General features: G+C 53.9%; 8 protein-coding genes across 8 annotated transcripts; 2 read left to right on the top strand and 6 right to left on the bottom strand.

Moving 5' to 3' along the window:
• Window positions 1-1000: 1000 nt before the first annotated feature.
• BU25DRAFT_428044 (glycoside hydrolase family 35 protein) lies at window positions 1001-4095 on the top strand (the record flags this gene model as incomplete). The annotated part of the gene is made up of 2 exons (XM_033708478.1): window positions 1001-1209; window positions 1260-4095. 2 exons carry the CDS (start codon window positions 1001-1003, stop codon window positions 4093-4095), a joined length of 3045 nt encoding a protein of 1014 aa, XP_033566314.1.
• Window positions 4096-4333: 238 nt separating this feature from the next.
• BU25DRAFT_454489 (uncharacterized protein) lies at window positions 4334-4798 on the bottom strand (the record flags this gene model as incomplete). Its single annotated transcript, XM_033709872.1, has 1 exon — window positions 4334-4798. One exon carries the CDS (start codon window positions 4796-4798, stop codon window positions 4334-4336), a length of 465 nt encoding a protein of 154 aa, XP_033566313.1.
• Window positions 4799-6270: 1472 nt separating this feature from the next.
• BU25DRAFT_406645 (uncharacterized protein) lies at window positions 6271-6772 on the bottom strand. Its single transcript, XM_033705335.1, has one exon. It carries the CDS (start codon window positions 6760-6762, stop codon window positions 6607-6609), a length of 156 nt encoding a protein of 51 aa, XP_033566312.1. The 5' UTR covers window positions 6763-6772; the 3' UTR covers window positions 6271-6606.
• A 1457-nt stretch (window positions 6773-8229) lies between these two features.
• On the bottom strand, window positions 8230-14737 carry BU25DRAFT_332077 (uncharacterized protein; the record flags this gene model as incomplete). Its single annotated transcript, XM_033702423.1, has 6 exons — window positions 8230-8597; window positions 8646-9091; window positions 9144-9985; window positions 10032-10234; window positions 10451-10694; window positions 14387-14737. Coding segments are annotated over 6 exons (2454 nt in total), but the record flags the coding sequence as incomplete, so codon positions are not given.
• A 1326-nt stretch (window positions 14738-16063) lies between these two features.
• On the bottom strand, window positions 16064-17155 carry BU25DRAFT_140581 (HR1-domain-containing protein). Its single transcript, XM_033700586.1, has 2 exons — window positions 16571-17155; window positions 16064-16522 (listed from the first exon to the last, which is right to left on the bottom strand). Exons 1-2 carry the CDS (start codon window positions 17019-17021, stop codon window positions 16203-16205), a joined length of 771 nt encoding a protein of 256 aa, XP_033566310.1. The 5' UTR covers window positions 17022-17155; the 3' UTR covers window positions 16064-16202.
• On the bottom strand, window positions 17156-17808 carry BU25DRAFT_140529 (uncharacterized protein). The gene has a single exon (XM_033700585.1). It carries the CDS (start codon window positions 17677-17679, stop codon window positions 17290-17292), a length of 390 nt encoding a protein of 129 aa, XP_033566309.1. The 5' UTR covers window positions 17680-17808; the 3' UTR covers window positions 17156-17289.
• BU25DRAFT_406640 (uncharacterized protein) lies at window positions 17707-20230 on the bottom strand. The gene is made up of 2 exons (XM_033705334.1): window positions 18815-20230; window positions 17707-18763 (listed from the first exon to the last, which is right to left on the bottom strand). Exons 1-2 carry the CDS (start codon window positions 20165-20167, stop codon window positions 17939-17941), a joined length of 2178 nt encoding a protein of 725 aa, XP_033566308.1. The 5' UTR covers window positions 20168-20230; the 3' UTR covers window positions 17707-17938.
• A 119-nt stretch (window positions 20231-20349) lies between these two features.
• BU25DRAFT_140525 (uncharacterized protein) lies at window positions 20350-22057 on the top strand. Its single transcript, XM_033700584.1, has one exon. It carries the CDS (start codon window positions 20478-20480, stop codon window positions 21804-21806), a length of 1329 nt encoding a protein of 442 aa, XP_033566307.1. The 5' UTR covers window positions 20350-20477; the 3' UTR covers window positions 21807-22057.
• Window positions 22058-23066: the final 1009 nt, after the last annotated feature.

Below are 23066 nucleotides of genomic sequence, written 5' to 3'. Positions count from 1 at the left end.
GATTCAGCAATGGCGATTTTGACTCTTTTCTCTCACTTCTCCAGGGATTTTGAAGATGTCAAGATATTCCCTGTTTAGGCAAGTGTTGATTGCGGGAATTAAAGGAGTGAAAGCCATGAGCTCTGGAGGCCTTCACGGTACTCAGGGCCTTTGATTTTGGGATGATGATGTATATTGCCCGTTCCGGAAGGCCTACTATCGTTCAGCAATTGCTGATTGCTGCAGCTTCCACTGCTGATGCCGCTCTGAGCGACGTGGAAAAGCTCGATAGCTTCACAAAGTGTTGCTGTCCATCCTCACTTCACTTCCACATGTGTGGTGATAGCCTTATCGAGCTAGCGCAGCACTGACCTCTCCACTGGTAATCATCATCGAACCCTAGAAGCTCGGCAGACCGGTACAATTGACATCCCGTCACCTCACGATTGTGCCTGCCTTCAACAACGTGATCCTACCTCGGCCAAAAGCCGAAGGGATTCGTGGGGATTCGTATTCCATCGGATGCCTTGCCCATCTAGGAGCGGACCACCTAACTTTCCAAGCTCTCGCAAGATCGCACAAGCACTTACCCCAGCGCCACCCCGCTGATCGTCCATCCACATTCCGCATTCCGCCGCGGCTCAGCCGTTTTGTGAACACTATTCCCCGCCTGCGTCATAATAAACTACAATCTCGGAAGAACTGGTGCGAGCTGGCGCGAGCCGCCAACTGCCGATGTTGGTGGAATCGTGCCGTCCGTGCTGTTGTGGGTTTAGTGCTGCGAGGGTTGCTGTGCGAAGCGAGGCAGTGTTCATTGCGTGCAGCGGAAAACTGGGGGAAGATGGGGGAAAGACCGCGACTCGGATGATATTCTGACGAATCCGGTGGGCGTGCGGTCATTGTCAGGCACGAATGGGATGCTATTGGGCGGTGGCTCGGTGAGGGTGCCGAGTCTGCAGGTGTACAAAGGTGAAGCTTGCCCGGTCAGTGGATTGAATCGTCTGTCCGCTTCGAAGTAGAAATGAAGGGCATCCTGAAGTTTGGTGGCGCGGTCGCGCTTTCGTGCCTGGCTGTTGAGTCTGCGGCGAGAGCCGTTGCTTTTCAACCTGATCAATGGATTGCTCCATACAAGAGGGAAGCTCTACAGGATATTGTGACCTGGGATAAGGACTCAATCTTCGTGAATGGCGAGCGCATCTTCCTTTATTCTGGTGAGGTGCACCCCTACCGGTAAGTAACCGTCAGTTGATCAAAGATGTTTTGTTGCTGACTACGACCAGTTTACCTGTACCGGATCTTTACCTCGATCTCTTCCAGAAGATCAAGGCACTCGGCTACAACGGTGTCTCCTTTTACGTGGACTGGGCTCTGCTCGAGGGCAAGCCCGGTGAATACCGCGAAGAAGGTGTCTTCGACCTTCAGCCGTTCTTCGATGCTGCCAAAGAGGCCGGCATCTATCTGATTGCTCGACCTGGTCCGTACATCAATGCTGAATCATCAGGTGGAGGTTTCCCAGGATGGATCCAGAGGGTCAATGGCACTCTGAGAACGAGGGCCCCGGACTTCCTTGCAGCAACGGACAACTACATGAAGAACGTCGGCGCAAAGATTGCTTCAGCGCAGATCACGAACGGCGGACCGATCATTCTTGTGCAGCCCGAGAATGAGTACACTCAGGCCACATCAGCAATCAAACCCTTCCCGGACCCTGAGTACTTCCAGTACGTGGAGGACCAGCTTCGCGACGCCGGCATCGTTGTCCCTCTTATCAGCAACGACGCTTCGCCTAAGGGTTACAACGCACCAATCGAGACCGCACCTGGCTACCCAGCAGTTGTTGACATCTATGGCCACGACGGCTACCCACTTGGCTTCGATTGCGCCAATCCAACCGTCTGGCCGAACAATGCCCTACCCACGAACTGGCACCAGCTGCACCTGCAGCAGAGCCCTAATACACCATACTCTATCGTTGAGTTTCAGGCTGGTAGTTTCGATCCTTGGGGTGGACCAGGCTTCGACAAGTGCGGTGTCCTTGTCAACGCTGAGTTCGAACGTGTCTTCTACAAGAATTTGTACAGCTTCGGCGTTACCATTCTGAACTTGTACATGACCTACGGCGGAACGAACTGGGGCAACCTTGGACACCCCGGCGGCTACACTTCCTACGACTACGCTGCTGTCATCCGCGAGGATCGCCGAGTGGACCGCGAGAAGTACTCCGAACAGAAGTTGCAAGCCAACTTCTTCAAGGTCAGCCCCGCGTACTTGACTGCAGCTCGAGGAAACGCTTCCAACACTACCTGGACCAACACCCAGGCGTTGACTGTCACACCTGCTGTCAGTAACACCACCAGCTTCTACTTTGTCCGCCACTCGAAGTACAACACTCTCGACTCGACCTCCTACAAGCTCAACATACCCACTACTGCTTTCGGCAACATTACCGTTCCACAAGTGAACGGTACTTCGCTCACCCTCAACGGACGCGATTCCAAGATCCATGTCAGCAACTACGACATCGGTGGTGCTACACTTGTTTACTCGACTGCCGAAATCTTCACATGGCACAAGTACGACGACAAGACAGTGCTCGTTGTGTACGGAGGCCCTGGTGAGACTCATGAGCTGGCTCTTGCCGTGACTGGCTTGGAGGTGCTCGAAGGCGATGTCAAGAGCATTACCACACGAGGCTACACTGTTTTGAACTTCAATGTTGATGGTGGAAGGAAAATCGCCAAAGTCGGTGTGGAGAGCAACTTCATCTACGTTTACATCGTCGACCGCAACGAAGCGTACAACTACTGGACTGTCGACCAAGCGCCTCATGACTCCTCGAGCGCAGTCATCCTTAAGGCTGGCTACTTGACCCGCACGGCCAAGGTGAACGGCGACACACTGGCTGTCACTGGCGACCTTAACGCCACCACACCCATCGAGGTCATTGGTGCACCTTCCTCGGTCACTACACTTACCTTCAATGGCAAGGACGTTAGTGTCCAAGTTTCGAAGGCAGGCGCCATGACCGGCACCGTCGAGCTGCCAAAGGCCGACATCAGCGTTCCCAAGCTCAACGAGCTCGAGTGGAAGTACATCGACACACTGCCTGAGATCCAGGCCGACTATGACGACAGCAAGTGGAAGGTCGCAGACCTGAAGAAGACATACAACTCTTTGCGACCTCTCACCACTCCAGTCTCCCTGTACAGCTCCGACTACGGCTTCCATACCGGTACCCTGCTGTACCGCGGTACTTTCAAGGCCACCGGTAACGAGACAACCTTCTACGCCTGGACTCAGGGTGGCTCTGCCTTCGGCTCCACCATCTGGATCGACGACCAATTCCTCGGATCATGGCGCGGCTACGACGCCGCTACCAACGGCAACTCCACCGTCACCCTGCCTAACTTGACCGCTGGTAAGGAGTACACTATCACCGTCGTCATCGACAATCAAGGTCTTGACCAGACCTGGACCATTGGCACAGAAACCGGCAAGAACCCCCGCGGTATCCTGAACTATAACCTCGCAGGCCACAGCCAGTCCGACGTCTCCTGGAAGCTCACCGGCAACCTCGGTGGCGAGGATTACGTCGACATCTCGCGTGGTCCGCTCAATGAGGGTGGTCTGTTCGCCGAACGCAGTGGTCTGCACCAGCCTGGTGCTCTGTCCGCCGATGTCGGCTGGAAGGCCAGCAAGGGCCCTGTCACGGACGGTATCGCTGCTCCTGGTATCGGTTTCTTCGCAACCGAGTTTGATCTCAACCTGCCTACTGGCTGGGACATTCCTGTCAGCTTTACGTTCACCAATGGCACGAGCAGTAACAGCACCGGTGCTGGGTCGAGCGTCGCGGCATACAGAGTACAGCTGTATGTCAACGGATGGCAGTATGGCAAGTACGTCAGCAATGTTGGTCCTCAGACCAACTTCCCTGTGCCTGAAGGTATCTTGAATTACCGCGGCACCAACTACCTCGCGGTCTCCTTGTGGGGTCTCGATGCTGGCGCGACAAAAATTGCAGGTTTGGAACTTGCTGTCGATGGTGAGGTCTGGGGTGGATTGGAAGTAGGCGTTGTTGAGGGGCAGAAGTATGAGGCTAGAGAAGGCGCGTACTAAGGTACTAAGTCCTTCCAAATAGCGAATGACTAGCATGAAGTAATGAACGATTATGACAAGACACCCTACTGCTTCCATACACTCATCACCCTCTACCATGTACTATCACAGACAGACGTCTTAGCATAACTCACCAAGTACAACCAACCACATATTCTCATTCCCCCAAGCTCATGCACATCCGATTCAAAACTCTCCACTCACATCCTCAATCACCCCTCCTCACATCTCCCCACGCCTACCCACTCTCCTGCCCTTCCAAACCAACACCCACCCCACCCGTCCCCTCCAATGCAACCAACCGCCACTCTTCCAACCCCGCATTTCGAAACGGCTCCACCTCTTCCTTATACCTCACGCTCTCCACCATATCCCTAAACCCCTTCAAACTTTCATACCTCACAAGCGCAACCCAATCCCACGTTTCCCCCTCTGGACCCGCCACCATGCCTTCGCAATTGCCGACGAAGTGGATAGACGCATTGGGAGGCAGGACGGCTTGAATGGCGGCGCGGTAGCGCTCGGTAGCTTCGCGGCCTGTGCAAGGTGTCCCTGCGGGCGGAGGGGAGAGGTGGGCGTGTTCAGGAGGATAGAGGGCGGTGGGGCGGAAGCGCCAGAGGTTTAGCATGAAGATTGGTTTGTTTGGGTCGTGGGTTTTGTCGATGGCGTCGAGAGCGCTAGAGGAGATGGGGTAGACGGGCATCGCCACTGTGATGATAGTGATCTTGGTTATCGTTTTCCTAAGGTAACTGCGGTGCTTGATATCTTCTGGAACTACTTTCAGCAGTTCTTTGACTTATATTTAATGCTTGTAGTTTACACTTGGGTCCGGACATAGGCGTTCTGGTTGTTTGTGATGGTGTTGCGGAGTTCCACGTCGAAAAGGGCGGCTTACGCACCCTATAGTCATTGGGCACGCACTCTGAGAGCTTGCCTTCTGTTACACCAATAGATTTTGGAGCGTTCGGCCGTATGGTTTAGTCTGACGATGGGTTGTTGTTTTCGGAATTGGTGGCTGCGGAAGTAAGCAAAACGTACGCCGCAACAAGGATGGAAGGAATCCAGTCTTTGGGCTTGTAGTTGAAAGTGCCACACTGATCACATCAACCAGTAATCGCTAGGTTTGCTTTTTCCAGGGTTGTCAATTCTCACCTCACGAGCTCAATTTTCAAGCACCAGAGCATCCATAATGAACAGGGGAAAACCCCATCGCGCCAGTTCTATAGCAGGTCGAGAAATGATCGAAGCCTCAAGAAAGCACTGTAGTGTGGCAAAGATACAGACTCTTGGACCAATGCCTCGTCATCGAACGTATCAAGTTCGATGGCTGACGGGAACCGAATATGACTGAGAAAGGCCAAGGTCTTCCAGAACGAGGGCAATGTTGTGAATGCAAATCATCCCAAGATCCGGATATTCGCAGCCGCTTTCGAACTTATTTTCGTCTAGCTTTGGAGACCCATGATGCAGTATTGTTACCAGAGTCCCAAGATCTGCCATAGCAAAAAGTGCCGGGGATCCGCTGACTGCCGGTAAGCGATCTGTTTCTGCATCACCTCCCTCATCAACTCCTCAGGCTTATCCTGTAGTCGACCTGGACCCATAAATGTTTGTCTACTAAGCCCATTAGTGCGTAGATCCTGTTGAGCGGTTCCGTACAATACTGTCAGCCAGGCGCCTTCACTCCAGCTCTTGTGCACCATTCCAGATTAGGCCTTAGTGCCTACAGTATACAAACCAGATAGCAGCCACCTCAATACATCACGGTTCCGCTCACTTTCTCTCCTTTGACAAATACGTTCCTCCGGATCTTTCAAGCCCGTCGGGCCAGGTGAAGATTTCGTATTAGCGGTTCAGGAGAGAACCCAGGAAGGATCTGTGCAAGGTGTAGAGGTGCAATATCTGGTGGTAGCCGCCCCCAAACGTATCAAAAGTTTCTCTCTGTCTCTTGGATGTTTTTTGGTATTAGGACCAACACAGCCACCAGGTCATTCAGATGGTATGTGCCTGTGGTTAAGAACACGAGTGGGCTCGGAAGCACGCGCAATACCTTGCACGATCCAAAGCTTATTCCAGTAATTTTTCAATAGTAATCTGGGCAGCGAGGTGCCTAACAGCCTCTTGAGTAGAGCCCGTCCATCTTCAGGAAGCTTCAAGCAATCGTCTAAGGATATCTTTCAGTTCCTCTGTACTGAACCTGCTGGTGCCAAACTTTTGAGAACGACCCAGATCGAGCAGTCCTTCTTTGACTGCAGGCAATCTTCCTGGCCATATGATCGTGCCCGAAGAGACAAACAATAGCTCCGTCATTTGAGCAGCCTGGTAACATCGCTCCTCATGGTCAGCTTGGTTGATGCATATCTGGTCGATCCAGATTTATTCGGTAGTCCATGCGTCATTTGACTTACGAGCTGCTAAGAAGAACTCGTATAGATTGTCTCGCACAAAGAACCGGCCTGTGTCTCCGTTCTCATCGTTGATGGTAGCATCGTAGGTGGTTATGTCTGGGTCTCATTCGTACGACAACGCGTTATATTCCACCTCCCACAGCTTTGCGTGCTGGAGGGTGACGCATATAGGTGACGACTCATCCTCATTTCCGTCCAGGCGAAGGAGGAGAATCTCCTTGTCGTGAAGATTTAACGGTCTGTGTTTGAATAAGGACATTGCGACGAAAGGAAGAGACGGTAATAGGAAGCACGCTTACAGACTGTGGTGAGCGGGCAGAAAGGCCTGGGTGTTTCAGCCTTGCCGCGCTTTGCGGCTGTGCCATGTCACCCGTCACGTCCCAGAAACGCACCCACAGGTGGCTCGCACACGGCAAACGAAGGAAGCTGCATGCAAAATCTGTTGGCACGCATCGTTCAACCCCCGCTGCTGCCTACTCCAGCTATCAAAGACAGCCCAATGTCGCTATTGAAGGACAGGCGTGCATGAGGCGGTCCTATTGCTTAATCACACTGTTATCTTGACGTTGCTTTGCTCGAATCGTCCGTGGCTGTAAGGTCTTCAAAGCGGGATAAGTTGGAGTTGACTATGCCTTCTGCAAAACTTGAACAGACCAAGGGTCACGCTCATCGGTTCCAGAGACAAAACACAATCATAACCCTTCCCATCGCCCAAGAACTCCACCCCAACCTCGCACAAGCACAAACCCAGCTACCATGCTCCTCTATAATGCGTCTTCACTATGCTAGGCATCCTACGCCTTCTTGCCTCGGACCTAGAAATGGTGTGTTTACAATGGACGAGAGGCCTCCTGTGAGCTGAAACTTTCGATAAACTGGGAAAGACAACGAACGTGCGATGCAGACATCTACGCTGTAATGGATCGCTCAGTAAATGCTATGGAAAGACGTAGCAAAATGTCTCGAGGGAGCCGAAACTCTCTAAGAAAGGTGTTGGTACAATGAATGCAAGAAGTAGTATAAGTATGCCTAAGCAGAAAGACATCACTGCCATGCGATGTCCAGGGTCCATGAAATCCCACATTATGCCGTATATAGAGAAATATCCCTGATTGCCATAGACTCATCCTTGACCAGGCCACTGGCTTGGGTACATGTATGAACCCTGGGGATCCTGCATAAATTGCGATTGAGGTTGTACCTGATCATATGGGTAACCAGCACCCAAAAAGCTCTGTTGGCCAAATTGATACGAGTCGTTCTCGAAGAAAGCTAAGTCGTGGTTGATGAGGGATCTGTTACCCTCTCGTTCCAGATTCATCAATGCTTGAGGGTCGTACGAACTGCTGCCTGGCCCTTGATTAGGACCAGAGGTTTGAGCGTAGGGTGTTTGAAGACCATATTGAGGTGTGGATGGAGGATAGGCAGGCGTATTGCTAGGGTACCCGTAGCTTGATGACTGGCCGTATTGAAGTGGCTGGTTTGGATATGGTTGCGGCTGGTTTGGCCCTTGGGTTGTAGGAGGTCTGCACGACGATCGAGTACCATTTGGAGCACCAGCGTTGCCAACCACCTGTTCCGTTTGTACCGGTGTCATTGCGATATTCGGATTGACAGGCGTGAACGTGGAATTGATTGATGTAGCGGTCGAATTGCTTCTGCGAGGCTCTTCTCCCTCGGTCTTGAAAGAGACATCGGGACTGTGCGCCGTTGCAGGATCTCCCGGGTCTTCTTCGTGCTCAAGTCTGCTATAGGGCTTATCGTTAGGATGTGTCAGGTCTTTCTTGTCATGCTGGAGGCTCCCAAACTGCTTGTGAACCGTTTCGAAGATCGTCGAGTATTCGTTCAATCCGCCATCGTTGTCGCTGGCTGTGCTCTGGGGAGAGCCTCCAGCGTTCCTCCATGCTTTTCGTTTCTCGGTATAGGTCGCCGCGACCGTCGCAAGGTCGATGGACCATATGTTCGCTATTCTGAACTTCTTTTTCATGCTGTCCAAGACCTGGTTCGTAACGTCCCATGCGTTAGGCTCAAGCCGGGAGTCTAATGCGCGCGGCGCGGATTGGTCCATACGAGGGACATGATGGCAGTAGGAAGCTATAGCAATCAGTCTCGTCGTTTCTGGGTGCTCCAGAGATTACTCACCGCACCACGCCGCCTTGTAGACTGCGTGTCCGACAAAGGGAGACTCCACGACAAGACCTCTATCCTTGAAAGATTGAAGTATGCTGACGAAGTCTCTCACATACTCAAAACATTCTTTGGCCTTCTCAACCCAGTAATCGGGCTCATCTTCAGGTAATTTTTCGGTCACCAGCGGTTCGTCCATTGGACCTTGTGGCTTCGTCAATCGGAAAGGATATGTTGCCAGGTACTCGGGAGCAAGGTACGTTATGGAAAGCGTGAGAATGGCGTGTATCATGAAATATGTCCTTGAAGTACCAGAAGGCGCTCCGTAGATGTGGTTTTCCGTATTTAGGGACGTGAGCCGAAGCTCATCTGGTAGATCCTCCTTGATTTCTCTGAGTCGTTTGTCAAGGTGGTAGTACGTTGTTGCGGGATTCCACGGTCCAATGTTTCGAGGTTCCGAACTGCCATAATTAGCGGTGTCTCGCAGTGATAACCGGCATATCGGTTGCATACCGTCTCCCTCCTTTGTTTGCCCATTTTGACACATCGGAGAAATGATCGAGAGCATAGATGTATCGACCGAGCACACCATCATCGTCGCGGTCTTCCCATTCAATTCTTTCAGGTCTTTGCCCACCGTGGCGTCGCAAAGCTTCGTCGTGCATCTTCTTGCGCCGATCTGCATACTCCTGGTCGGTCTCTCCAAAAAACTTAGTCCTAACGGCTCGCCCGGAAATAAAATTCTTGTCGCTGCAAGGAATCTGGATTGTGCCGCGCAGGTCGTCCATGTGTAGAATCTTGGGGCGTCTCCGCCCGACACTCAAGTAGCGGTCAAGGATGAAACAACTCCAGAAAGTACGACGCCGTGATTCTTGCCTGATGAAGCGATCGCGTTTGGAAGCTGCATCATCTTTCTCGTCTCCCTTGTCCAGGTCCTCGTCGTACTGGTAGTCGTTCATTTGTGCGAAGTTTACCGCCGTCCGAATCAGCATATAACCGTTGCGGCCGTGACAGGCAGTCCACTCGTGAAAACCAAGCATGAGGAATGCCTGAATTTGTTGCATAGCCGTCTCGCCCACCCAACTGAAGTCATAGTTGAGGTGCCTGCGTGTCGCTGCTGCGTAGAACTCGGCAGTATCGTAAGGGTTGTCAGTTTGAGCTACAAGCTCGGGGTGGAATGGAGAAGTCTGTGTCAAGAACGCCAGGACTAAGGCAGGATCATGGGCGCGTTGGCCTTGAGAATCGGACCACTTTCCTGACGATGAAACTGGTGGTAGTCTCTGGAGAGGACCGAGGAACGTTCTTTTGTGCAGAAATGAGAATTCCGTTGCATAATGCTTCTCGTGAATAGCCCACTTGCGGACATTAGCCTAGCAATGAGCGTTCAAGAAACAGACCTACCAGCTCATCCCAGACTTTGGGTGTCAGCAGGGGCGATTCAAGAGCGTCTTCCAGAGTTCCTAGACGGCCTTTACTGTGAGATGGAGTGCCTGCTGTAGGCATAACGGGTCGTTTGCGTTTCTTCGGTGGTGCCTGGACCCTCCTGTCAGCGAATTCGTCGCGACACAGTGGCGCCGATACACGCATATCGAACGCAAGTAAACCTTAATGCGAGGATACTCTTGCTCTTGCTCGAGCGCAATGGGTTGAAAAGAGACAGGTTGGTAATCACCCGAGGACGATCAGAAAGAGCCGGAAGCAAGACAGAACGGAGATCGTTCCACGTACCTCTTCGCCAGCCGTCGTCACTGTACTTTCACGTCGCTGAGAATGATTACTGGCCGCTGGCTGCGGCGCGGGATAGTCGCAAATTTTCTTACTCGCTACGCACGATTTGCACGGAGCGAGAGCGCCAGTACTATCGCGAGTGCCGTTATTGTCGCATTTGGTTTTGCTGCGCCGGCACCTGGAGCAAGCGATTGATGATCGCATCCTTGTCGTTTCTTGCCGTCGACCTGTGGCCTCTGCACTACCATTAGCATTGGCAATGAGAGGCCCTGGTGTTTGCAATGGAGAACCCGAAGCTCCCACTGTTGACGGCGTCGCTTGGGTCACTGGCGATTGCTGTACCGAAGGAGACGGCGGTATTTGCTGAGCATTCACGGTGGTCAAAATCTGGCGCTCAGCACCGTTCGCCCTTGGCGACCGCGCGCCTGGGGCGCTGGGACCCGTGAAGGCGTTAATTTTGACGGTTTCTTGGAAGAGTTGCCAGACTGATAGGACGATCCTTGGATGGTGTTCGAGACGTTTGCGCGCCTCTTCTTTGACGAACAGCCTCGCGCCTAATGCTCAGCGATTTTGTAACATGAGATGGCGGGTAGCTGTGCCGAAACGTGCGGGTGGGGAAGGGTTTGCGAAGACATGCAAGGGTCGCGCTGTGTTGCGTCGTCTCCCTATGCTGTTCGGCGTATGTGCTGATGCTTGAACGGATGTAATTACTGCGAGGACTAGGAAGGTATGTTGCCGGGTGGACGTTCGGTATTAACGTTGCGCTTCCCTTCGGTCGATAGGCTGGAGCTTTGGCACTAGGTCTCCTTGCATTAACAGGCGCCCGAGCTGCTTGGGCCGCCGGTATCTTTCTACCGCAAGAAACGATAAATCGCAGTCATTTGCCGTGCCGCCGTACGCACGTCGAAAACCATTTCTTTTGCTCTCGCTAAGCCAGCGTCGACTAACGTCTCCTGTCTGTCCAGGGACAAGGCACAAGCAGACAGCACTTTGATTCTGGGACTCAACCCATCCCCGGAGCTAGGGTAGCGTGGTTAGCGGCACCACATGCGAGCCGGCCAGAGAGGAACCACTTGCTCCGGATTTTCCCTGTCCCGCAATTTCTCTCCGTCAGGAGGACGTTTCTGACGTGCCGATACTGCGATCTGTCATTCTCGAGGAAAGGCGTTGACACGTGGGTACGATTGCGTGCAGCGACAAGGTGTCACCGCTGTATGGCGCACGTAGCGCGTCCAGTCGTTGCAATCAATCAAATCATCCGCTTTCCAGGTCAGCCGCATCTTGCTTCACCGACCACAACAATCGAAGTGATCATCTGACCAAGTTTTAAGAAATATTCTGAAGCAAATATTCCGCAAATGCTCGCCAGCACACCTTGCGTCCCTCCTTTTGAGCGCAGACTTGATGCGGGGCCTGTTAGGTTGGTGGTATGATCGGGCCAGGATCCGCGCGAGATTCTGTGCGTGTCCGTTACTCGATTAAGATGGCTGTGCATAATCGTTACAACCTCACAGTGAGAGCTAGTTTCGCGGACATATGAGGTCATCTTCGATGGTGAAAAGAAAGGTGACTCTCATCGGTGCCCGAGGCCGATTAGATGAGTTATCTCGCAGGCATCTGAGCGCCCATCTGAGTGTCTGCAGTAGAGCGTTTCGTTTTTCGAGGCTCTCGCCAAAGGGTGTGAGATGGCTGTAGGATAAATCCTTTGCCTGTTTGCTATAGGTCAGCGAGTTGCACACGGCCTGTTTCAATGCTCAGTCGATCGATGTGCTTACCTGCACGTAATGCACTGCACGCAACCCAAAGCGGATTGTGTCCGGTGTTGTGTGGCATTGGCAACGGCATTTGCGACCCTGACTTAAGTTGCAACTTCCTCAGAGTCGCAATCGAGATGTTGTTGCATTGCGTAGGATCACTGTCCCATCTTACTATTCGTCGTTCGCACTGGTACAGTATAGCCTGTGGTACGTCAGTCATGTCTGGACCAATTCAAGCTGTGTTACATCTCTCTACTACACTTACTTAGCAAGACCCACCTAGCCTTTGTTCCGGTTCAGACGCAGGCGAGGCATCCACTCGTAAGGCCAGAGGGATTCGGCTACCGGGGAAGCGAGACGATAGGTGACAGGAGAGGTGCGCGCTAAGTGCGCGAATGCCTTGGATGTGTGGCGTTCTTTTGTGAGCTCCTCGGGTTAGTCAAATGCGAGGTGGGTACGTAAACCGAGGGTGGACTTAAACGGTCGTTTCACGGATTGTAGTTGGTGCATGCAGGTAAGCTGAAAGAAGGTATAGTTTGGCGAGTGTTGGCGAGGTGGTGCAGAGTAAACAAAGTACAGTGGGCGAGAAGGAGCGCGTTGCGCCAAGACTGAGATTATTGAATGAAGGAAAGAGACAACGGCCGCCAAAACAGAACAATTGATCAACGTGATGAACGTCTCAGAGCTGGCGCGCGAATGATTGTTTCATCTATCCTGTAACTTGTGGAGAATCATCATTTCCAAACACCTCAACTACCGCCTGCTGTCTTTTGTGCACCGCATCATCATGCATTGCGACGTGTACCTTCCACAGCACCAACCATGCTCCCAAGGCCGACCAACACCTTCTCATCAACAACACCGGCCTGCTTCGTAGTGCGCTTGCCCCAGACTCGTTCCGCTAATGATGCATTACAATTGTTGCTTTCGAAGGACGAAGAGAAAGAAGGGTTCACAATCCCAGCAAATCCACCTCAAACGGCAACCGCGACTTGCCCAGAAGGCATATGATGCTAGGCCACCCCAATGCTAGAAAATCACACTCATCCTATGTCTTCTTGTGTTGCTTTACTGGTCGCGAAAGTGACGCACTGCAAATGAGCCCAGGGTATTCGAGGAAAAGCAAACATCCTTAATTGAAATCGGCTGAGTAGGAGAAGCCGCGGAACTCTTCCTGCATTGCTTGCGACAGAACAGACTGCACAGGCGTAAGGACCGGAGTTACGCTTGTAAACTCTGTGTCGAAGTTGCTGGTGTCCGTAGCGCTGGTGATCGTCGGGACGAAAGGTGGTGCTACACGCTTGTGGTAGATATCGTCCCAGTTAATGTTCCTAAAGAAGGCGTGGGACATGATCTCCTGCGCGTCAGTAGGACCTGATCCCAGTCGCAGCTCAGGCTCGCGAGTGAGCAGCTTCTGGAGGATCGACACGGAGTCGCGGGGCATATGAATGGGGTAGAGAGGTTCGTCGGCGAGGATGGCGTCGTAGATCTCATCCTCATCTTCACCACGGAATGGCGACTGCTGGAGAAGCATCTGGTAGATCAGGACACCGAATGCCCACCAATCAACAGCACGGCCATACTTCTTGTCGAGCAAGATCTATCACCTGTCAGTAACAAGGCTCCAAGTTCCGTATAAGAGAAAACTTACTTCAGGCGCCATGAACTCAGGTGTACCACAGAAGGTGCTGGTAGTCGAACCGTACCACATCTCTTCCTTGCACAGACCGTAATCGCCAATCTTGATGTGTCCGTCCAGCGTGAGCAGGATGTTGTCAAGCTTCAGATCACGGTAGACAACACCGTTCTCGTGGAAGTACTTCAACGCAAGACAGACTTCTGCTGCGTAGAATCTAAAATACGATTAGCACCAACTCACAGAGTGTCGAGGAACCAATTGACTTACTGAGCACGCTTGGTACCAAACTGGCCCCTCTGAATGTGCAACATCAGATCACCACCACTGATGTACTCCATAACGAAGTAAACTCTGGTCTCGGTTTGGAAACAGGCGTGTAGGTTGAGTAAGAAAGGGTGTCGCTCCTTATTGGCAATCAGGAACACCCTCTTCTCCGAGCGAGTGCTCTCAACTTCGTCGTTCTCGATGATGAACTCCTTCTTCAAGACCTTAATGGCGTACAACTGCTTTGTACTCTTGGTCTCCGCAAGCATGACCTTACCGAAGTTACCCTTTCCAAGAACTGCAAGGAAGTTGAAGTGATCCAGACCTATCCTTCTCCCGGTTCCTTGCGTATTGGCCGGTGGTGTCACTTTGTTCTCAGGAGCTTTAGTTAAGGCTGATGCTGGCTGCTGCTGCTGCTGCTGCTGCTGTCGAGGATCTTGCTTCGTCGGAGGTGGAGGCTGCTGAGGGGCAGGCTGCGGGGGTTGAGGGTGTGCGTATGACTGGCTATTGCCGTACTGCCCTCCTGACTGAGGAGAGTACGGTGGTTGTTGTCGCTTGTCAACATCTGCATAATGTTGTGGGTTGTATGTAGCTTGTTGCGGTGGTGGCTGTGGTGTACGCTGATCCTGCGGATATCCACCAGGCTTTGCAGAGGGCTGATAGTCTGTCTGGGAGCGTCGGTAATCAGGTGCCGCATTGCCTCCTGGGGGTTTCGACATAACAGCGGCAGCGGCAGCAATCGCTGACTGCGAAGATTGGGTGCGCCCGGAAGAAGGTCGCTGTGAGGAGGTTGGAGATGTTGGCGCAGTTGAGCCACCTGAGGAATAGGAAGTGCGTGCCGCACCAGAAGCCTGGGATGATGGCGCATACGACTGCGTTCGTTGGTTGGCCGGCGGCGCAATGCTCTCGTTCTTGCCATAGGAGTATCTGTCCGTCTGCGACGACGGCTCTTGACTAGGCTGAGGGGACTGTGTTGGGGGTAAGGGTTTCGCTGGCTGCGATGGGCGTAGTGTTCGATTTGTCATGGTCGAGCCTGAAGCCGACTGCCCTCTTCTGGTCCTCTTAATCTCCATAAGAATCTGGTTAGCAACTTCCATTGACATGCCGCAAAAGTCGGGTACAAAATGCACGCAATGGGCGTGACAAGTGAGACCACATTCTGCGACTAGTTAGTATATGCAAATGACGAGTGTGCAAAACAACGTACCTGCGCACTTCTTGGTCTGTTTCCGTCCGAGGGGCAGTACGTAACCGCAGTGACAGCACCAATTGGCTCCCATGTTTGAGAAGGTCTCGAAGCGATGAGGGATGCGATGGTTGAGTTTGGCTTCGTCCGGATCTGTTTCGGCGTTCGACTGCGTGATACATTTGGTGACCACCTTAGGGTAACACTTCTTGTGACAAGTGTAGTTGCAGTCGGTACACTGCATACCAGCAGAATACTTCAAAAAGTCGCCGCATAGAGCGCAACGCATGATGTTGTAGAACTGCTGTTGCACAAACTTGTGTCCGTACTGCTCGACCACATCTTCCTTGCGCTGACGGACAGCACCCTTTCGGCCAAGACCAACATCGAATGGGGTCTTGTTCTGCGTGTGTTTGGCGAAGGCCATTGTAAGGTGGATACGTCCAACCGGCTCGAGTGAAAACCAGTCGTCGATCATAATGGGCCCTGTCTGAGGTTGCGTGCCTCCTGCAGGTCTCATGCCACCTGCTCCTGCTCCTGCTCCTGCTCCTGCTCCGCCGGCAGGATTTTGTCCTGGAGGTGGTTGGAATTGAAGGTCTGGCTGAATGCCTGCCTGCCCTCCCGTCTTGTCTGCAGCAACCCATCCAGAGGTCTGCAACTCTGTTTCGATCTTCTTTCGGCGCATCTCCTCGGCAATATCTGATATACGGACCCAGAGCATACCAATGGGCAGTGCGTGATCGCCAGTCTTGTCGTACACTGTGATCTCGATCTCGTTGGCCTTATCAATGTCAAACTCGTGCCTCTCTTCAATCCAGCGGTCGTTCCTGGAGGGCTTGGTACGTCCCTTGATAGCGTCTTCGACCTTGATGTTGATGAAGGTTTCGGGTCCTCGACTAAAGCGACCGGTAGCTGCGTGGTCAACATCGGCGACCGCGTGGACTGTTAGGGAGAGGTGACCGCTCAGCGGCTTCCTCTGGCTGGGTACGCTCAGGCTGTCATCTACAATGGATGTCAGTCAAAGTTGTGTGCAGATGGTCTAGAGCTTTACCATCGCCGTCGTCTGCGCCATCGATGTCCACGTGCAGATCCTCGTACCGCTTGAGGGAGTGCTTTAGCAGTTGGATCTTCTGGTTACTCTCAATGCGCTTGGCTTCTGCGTCCTGCTTGCTCTTGCGGTCACCCTCCATCTGGTACAGGCGCACCATCTTCTCGATTCCGTCCTTGTACTGCTTCTCGACACTAAGCTTGAACTCGAGCTGAGACAACATGAGCTGAATGCGGGGTCCAAGGTGCTGCGTGTCATAGCGGATGAGGTCTGCAATGTGTCAGTAGGTAGCATGCAGACTGTAGACGATATGCATACCGAGCTTGCTGTAGTTGGGCCTCTTGTTCGGCGCGCCGGGTGCTGGCGGGGCATATGGGGCGCGTGGTGGCATGAGCCCTTTGCCGGCGCTGAGGTCGCCATACTGGCCCTGTTGCCCGCCATAGCCCTCCTGTTCATTCGACATGTAGCCGTTCCAGCCATCTTTGGGGGGGGGAGTCAGCGGGTTGTTCGCCTTTCGAGAGCCCGACCCACCTGGCTGCTGCAGGCTCATGTTCTCCACGCCTGCCGCAGTGCGCTGCACGCTCAAGTCCCGCAGCTTCGACTCGAAGTACTCGATGTTGCGGCGGCCGTCCTTGATCTGCCCGTCCAGGCGCGAGAGCACGGCCGGGTTGTTGGTCGACTGGCGCATGGCATTGGCAGCATTGATCAGGGCCTTCTCCCTGTCAATCTTGCGCTGCACGTTGGCAACGGTCTCGTCGACGCTCGACATGGCCGCGGCGGTTCAGCAGTTTCGGCGGGGAGGGCGTGAGCTGCGTCTCTCCGCCGACGGGTGCGGCGAGGCGGTGGTGGTGCCTGGCGTTGATGGCCGGCGTGTCGTTGAGTGCTCGGAGCCCAAACAGGCGCCGGTCGTGCAGTGTGACGCTGTGCACGGAAGGAGCCGCGTCGTGGAGCGCAGAGCAAAGAATATGGGCGGTGTTGCTGGGGGCTGCCGGTAGCAATGACGGTAGTGGGCGGAGACAGCGTGATGTCGTCAAAACCTAGCCGTGAACTGCGCTCTTAGTGCTGGCGCGTGAAGGTGGCTGTGGCGCCAAATGTGGGTCGTCAAGTCGTCCCTGATGCCAGAAGCCCGCAGTGATGCCTGACAGGACCCTCGCCCCTTTTTCTGACGCGGAGAGGCGCTGCGGAGGAGTCGACAGTGAAGGGCACGCCTGGCGGGATGACGGGAGGCCGAACGCAGCAGGTGTCGTTGCAAGAAAGCGTAGTGGGGCGAATCTATGCAGCAGTGGGGTGCGTCTAATCAAAACACGACTATGAAAGCCTTTGTGGCGCAGGCACGGGACCCTGTCCTCAGCAGAGCATGAATTAGAGGATAGAACTCCAAGAATTATGAAACGAAATTGTCTTGTTGTTGATAAGACGCTTATCATGCAACGCCAGACGTCATCGTTGATTGGGCCGCGTGTGGAAGTATTTGGCGTGTGCGACACGGTACGATCGCTCAAGGCTTATTTCCAAAGCGTGACAATTCCTCTCGTATCCAACGTTGCGCCACCATCTGAAACCTCAACGCACACAGCATTCCTGAGGGGCCTTAGTCGATGAGCTATATGGATGGACTGCCCATGCAGATGCTATTGTTGATTCATCGTTCAGCTGGGTGTTTGTGACTGTAGACGTCCTGAGGGACTACCCTTCAGTAAGCACTCGAGTCCAGTCGAACTTCCTCCACCCTTTCCTCCACCTCTCTGACCTCCGATCACCCTTCACCCACCGTCCTTGTCTCTTCTGGACCTCAATGTCCACATCCAACATTCCTCCAAGAACCTCTCGTGCGAAGAGGTCGGCACGTGGCCATATGCGCTCATCCTCCACGATGTGACCCATTCCTCCGTCAAGCTCAAACCACACGTGGAAGTACGGCATCTCCTTCGCCAGGCTCCGGCGGAAAGCTTGCTTACCTAGCCCTGATCTGGAGGCCTTGAGTGTGTCGATGATGGGCTTGTGCTGGCTCCACTCATTATCCGAGGTGAGGATGGCTTCGCGGAAAAAGGCGGGAGCTGTCTCGCCTAGCTCGAAAGGGATTGGCACTGCGTTCATGGCGGCGTGTAGTTTGCGTCCAGGATTGGCAGCATTCTCGTAAAAGAGGACATCGCGGCCTTGGTCGTGGTACATGCGGGTGAGAGACTTCATGAAGTTGCGAATCTCTTCCCATTCATCGTCATCGCACTCGAGTAGGTTGATACGATGCTGAATGGGCACTATGACCGCGCCGCCGCTACTGATTTCAGGCTCAGTGGGAAGAGTGAGGAAGGTGCGTGTGCCAAGAGAGATGACAGGAGCGACTGGAGGTTGAGGAGGCGATTTGTCTTCGTGGTGACAGAGCGGACAAGAATCAAGGATACGATTCGTCTTCTGGTAGTCCTGGATTGCCTGGTTGCGGAGGTTGATGGACGATTTAGGAGCGCGAGCAGCGAGTCTTGTGGCGTTCTCGTCCATGTAGTCGAGGTCGTTCTGTCGTGGAGTCAGTACATTGCGGACTAAAATAAGAATCGGGACACATACATCAAACTTGACGTCCTTGCCAATCTTTTCGGCAAGGAGAAGGCCCTCATTCTGACCCTTCGTGCGTCGCTCCTGCCGCACCATGTCTTCGATACTCATGTCCTCGTTCTCCTTGACCAGGCCACGCTCAACGCCTCGCTTGTTCTCAAGTGAGATGACCTCGCCCTGTCGACCTCCAGCCAGCATTCGATTGTCCATGGCGTTCAGTACGACTACATCGCGGTCCGTACTGCCAGCCGAACCTGCAATTGCTGCATTGTATTCGCCCTCGAGCCTTGCTGCGTCCGGCGACTTCTTCATCTTTGCCTTCATCATCTGGGCCTTGAGCTTGTTCAGCTCTGTCTGGCTGAGTGCAACTGTGTTGGTGGTGGGCCTTGGATTTGGTACGGTTTCGCCTTGAGGCAGGTCTTCCATCTGGTGATCCTCTGGAGAAGGATGGTGGAGGCCTGCCTTCCGTCTGCGCTCCTCGTGCAGCTCTCCTGAAGGCTTCTCCTTCCCAACATAGTCCTTACCGTACATGTTTCTTCTGTCTAGCTCTGTCTCTTCCTCTCGAGCTTCGTCAAAGTCGCGTAGATTGCAATACTTCTCTAGAGCCACATCTTCAACGCTTCGTCCCGTCTCGTTGGCTGCCCTGTAGATGCCCTTGAGCTTTGTCATGCGCCATTGTGACCCTGGGTCGCCGAACGTATAGTCAACCTCCCTTTGTGCTGGCTCCTCTGTCGTCGTTGTTTCGTCGTTCTTCAAGTCGGCGAGGTGGTGGTTCAATTCGGCTTTGTGGATCTTCAAAGCGTGTTGCTTCTCTGCTGACGCCGCAACATACGTTGTCTTTTCTTCCCTCTTCTTCCTCTGCACATAGTCCACATCCATGGATGATGGTGCTTGCATCCAGTCGTCTCGCTGTACGTTTGCGCCCGCGGCCCCCTCGAGTTGCTCATCCAAGAGCTCGTCATCATGCGGCGCATAGTCTTTCTCCTGTGGCGCGTCGTCGCCAGAAGACTCGTCCTCTTCGTAGCGGCGCGACTTGCGCTTTCGAGTCATACGGTCTTCATCGTCGCTCGAGGGAGATCGACTCCGCCGGTCCTTGTGCTTTCGGCGTGGTCGATCGTCGAACTTGTCGTCGCGCTCTCTCTCCTTGCGCTTACGCCGCGAACGTTCTTCCGAGGTCTCTCGGTGGTGTCGCGATCGTTTGTCTCTGTGGTGTCCATCCCTGTCTCGATCGTCACGGTGATGGTGCGCAGAGTGGTGTTTGCTTGAGCGGTGGTGCCGGTCGCGACTGCGACTTCTGCCGCGCTTCTTTCTGTCTTCTTTGCTCTTGGTCGCGGCAAGCTCCTTCTCAAAGTCCTCCAGGGCCATTGCTGAGGTGCGAGCTGTGCGGCACAAGCGCAAGGGTAGAAATTGGTGGGTGTGGTGAAAGGGTGCACGAGTGACGAGAGTCTAGGAAGCTTGGGATTGACATCACCGGCGCGCGACTTGCTAGCGTGTCGTTGGCCCGCCCCGCCAAAGAATTTCGAGACAGCAACTTTACACCGACGGCACGCTCCACTTGGACCAACCAACACTCCCCTCCTTTACAGCCGCTTATAGATACAGTTGCACCTCGTGTGATTGGACTGTGAATATCTGTATCGACTCCGGCCAACGTCCACCCCCGGATACCACCACCATGGCTTCCGCCCAAGCTCCCGAGAGCTCCGCGGCCTCGAGCCCTCCAGTTGCTATAGTCTGCGTAGGCATGGCTGGCTCTGGAAAGACGACCTTCATGCAACGCCTAGTATCACACATCTACACGCACCCAGACCCAACCTCGAAAGAGCCCTCCGTGTCGAAGACCGCACCATCCCCGCCGTACATCATCAACCTCGACCCTGCAGTTCACCACGTCCCCTTCACGCCTAACATCGACATCCGTGACAGCGTCAACTACAAGGAGGTCATGAAGCAGTTCAATCTTGGGCCGAACGGCGGTATCTTGACAAGTCTGAACCTGTTCAGCACCAAGATTGACCAGGTGATTGGACTGCTAGAGAAGAGGACGCAGGCACCAGAGCCAGTGAAGGAGCCTGAGCAGACAACAGTCGAGTTCATGACAAGCAGTGGGAAGGAGAAGCAGGCGGCACCGGCGCAGCAACAGCAGGTCAAGCACATCCTGGTCGACACACCAGGCCAAATCGAAGTCTTTGTTTGGTCAGCCAGCGGAGAGATCCTGCTGTCGAGCTTAGCAAGCACGTTCCCTACCGTCATTGCATACGTCATCGACACCCCGAGAACCACAAGCACCAGCACCTTCATGTCGAACATGCTGTACGCCTGCTCGATTCTGTACAAGACGAAGCTGCCCATGATCTTGGTGTTCAATAAGACAGACGCGCAGGACGCTGAGTTTGCGAAGGAGTGGATGACAGACTTCGAGGCTTTCCAGAGTGCGCTGCGAAATGAGGAAGAGGGTGGCACTTTTGGCGGCGACGGTGTCACTGGCGGTAGCGGCTACATGAGCAGTCTGCTCAACAGTATGTCCCTCGTCCTCGAGGAGTTTTACAAGCACTTGAGCGTCGTAGGAGTCAGTGCCATGACAGGTGACGGCATGGACGACTTCTTCAAAGGCGTCCAAGAGAAGAAGGCAGAGTTCGAGCGCGACTACAAACCAGAACTGGAGCGAAGGAGAGCTGAGCGCGAGCAAGAGAAGCAGGCTACCCGACAGCGCGAACTCGACAAGCTTATGAAGGATATGAAAGTTGGTGGTGCCGGCACAAAGCCCAAGAAGGCGCCGCGAAAGGAAGAGCCTGAGACAGTGAGCGACGCAGAAGATATGGACGACGACGATGACGACCACCCAGCCAACGACTTCGACGACGATTTCGACTCGGAAGAAGATGCCATGGATCCAGACAGCAACCTCAAGCAGCGATACGCACAAGCACTGAGGGATAGCGGTGGACCCTCAAACGAAGACATGAGTTTTGCCAAGTACGTGCAGACGGCCAAGTTCACCTGAGCACCTGAGCGCTCCCAATCGAGATATCGATCCAAAGCCAGCAATCTTCAACGACAACAGACTACCAAACTCACGACAACCCAAGAGATCTGCCCCTCGAACCCCAAAGCCCCAGCTTTCCGCCTCGCCCCCAACAACCACCGATCTCGCTTCCCACATCCTGGTCCACGTCGGAAGTCACTGCATGATACGTATCTCGGTCGGTGGCTCGAACCCACTCAAACACGGATACCTGCATCCCCCACCCGTCGTGCCAAAGTCAGCTTCGTCCCCTTTCCCACCCTCCCGCATCCTCAGCACATCCTTTCCGCCTCACCATGTCGACAACGCCCAACACGAAAGCTCGCGCAGGCCGATCTTACTTCTAGCTTGACTTTTCCCTCGACCGGGAAGTTGTCTCGATCACGGCGCCGGGAAGTGGTCATGGTCGCGTTGTGCGTTGTACGGGGCGCATGCAGGGCAGAGAAATCAGATGCAGGACGAGAATAAGTGCAGGCAGGGATGGGTATGTGTAGTTGTCAGACCAAGCGCTGTGCAGCGCTATGTCATATTTTTTCATATCCTGGGTTGTGCTTGTTGAGTGATGTTGGTGTTGGTGTTGATGGCAGTGTTCGAGCGCAAAGTCGATCGTACGATGGACGCAACCCTTTTGATGAAAGCCGCACCCGTTGCTTCACTGCAATCCTCATGGTCGTTTCTAGACAACACCAGCCTCATACTCATAGCACAGACTCATTGCCGTCATCGCCACTTCCTGACCGCGCTTCCTCGCCTCCCCCCCCCCCCCCCCCCAGACTGCTACACGGCGTCGCGCCAGCCCACGCAAGGGCCACGGTTCTGCGAACCCTACCTCTGTGCACTCACGACCTGCTGTGTTCTCTTGAAGCGAGCTCCCCCGCAGCGCGCCCTACCTCTCAACACATGGGATGCTTACCAAAGGGCGTCTGGGCCTCACCTACCCTCTCTGCTGTGCAACCGAGGCTGATACACGCACCCTCGCCACCTGGTGTTGCACGACGAAATCCCCTTGACAGGGACCAAAGTACCTTGACAGGAACGACAGACGTTACAGCGGTCAACCCTGCACGACATCGCGTGGCTCAACCTGAGGTACCGCTGTGGGGACCTGTATATGAACTTTGGGAAATGACAGGTTGCCTGGTGGTCGTTCGTGTTCTGGAGTCGGTGGTGAATGGTTCAGTGCCACGAGTCATAATTGTTGATCTGTGGGGACGTGGAGGGGTGGGGAATGAGCTATTG

The sequence above is a fragment of the Macroventuria anomochaeta genome, assembly GCF_010093625.1.
Source record: "Macroventuria anomochaeta strain CBS 525.71 unplaced genomic scaffold BU25scaffold_3, whole genome shotgun sequence".
Taxonomy (NCBI): Eukaryota; Fungi; Ascomycota; class Dothideomycetes; order Pleosporales; family Didymellaceae; genus Macroventuria; species Macroventuria anomochaeta.
This window is presented reverse-complemented; position numbering and strand designations above follow the sequence as displayed.

Bases quoted from the DNA above. Each gene is read 5' to 3' on its own strand.
- BU25DRAFT_406645 (XM_033705335.1), bottom strand. From the start codon at position 6,762: ATGTCCTTATTCAAACACAGACCGTTAAATCTTCACGACAAGGAGATT.
- BU25DRAFT_140581 (XM_033700586.1), bottom strand. From the start codon at position 17,021: ATGTCGAGCGTCGACGAGACCGTTGCCAACGTGCAGCGCAAGATTGAC. The intron at 16,523-16,570 runs GTATGCATATCG...GACACATTGCAG, and splicing joins GCCCAACTACAGCAAGCTCG to ACCTCATCCGCTATGACACG.
- BU25DRAFT_140529 (XM_033700585.1), bottom strand. From the start codon at position 17,679: ATGATAAGCGTCTTATCAACAACAAGACAATTTCGTTTCATAATTCTT.
- BU25DRAFT_406640 (XM_033705334.1), bottom strand. From the start codon at position 20,167: ATGGCCCTGGAGGACTTTGAGAAGGAGCTTGCCGCGACCAAGAGCAAA. The intron at 18,764-18,814 runs GTATGTGTCCCG...ACTCCACGACAG, and splicing joins GCAAGGACGTCAAGTTTGAT to AACGACCTCGACTACATGGA.
- BU25DRAFT_140525 (XM_033700584.1), top strand. From the start codon at position 20,478: ATGGCTTCCGCCCAAGCTCCCGAGAGCTCCGCGGCCTCGAGCCCTCCA.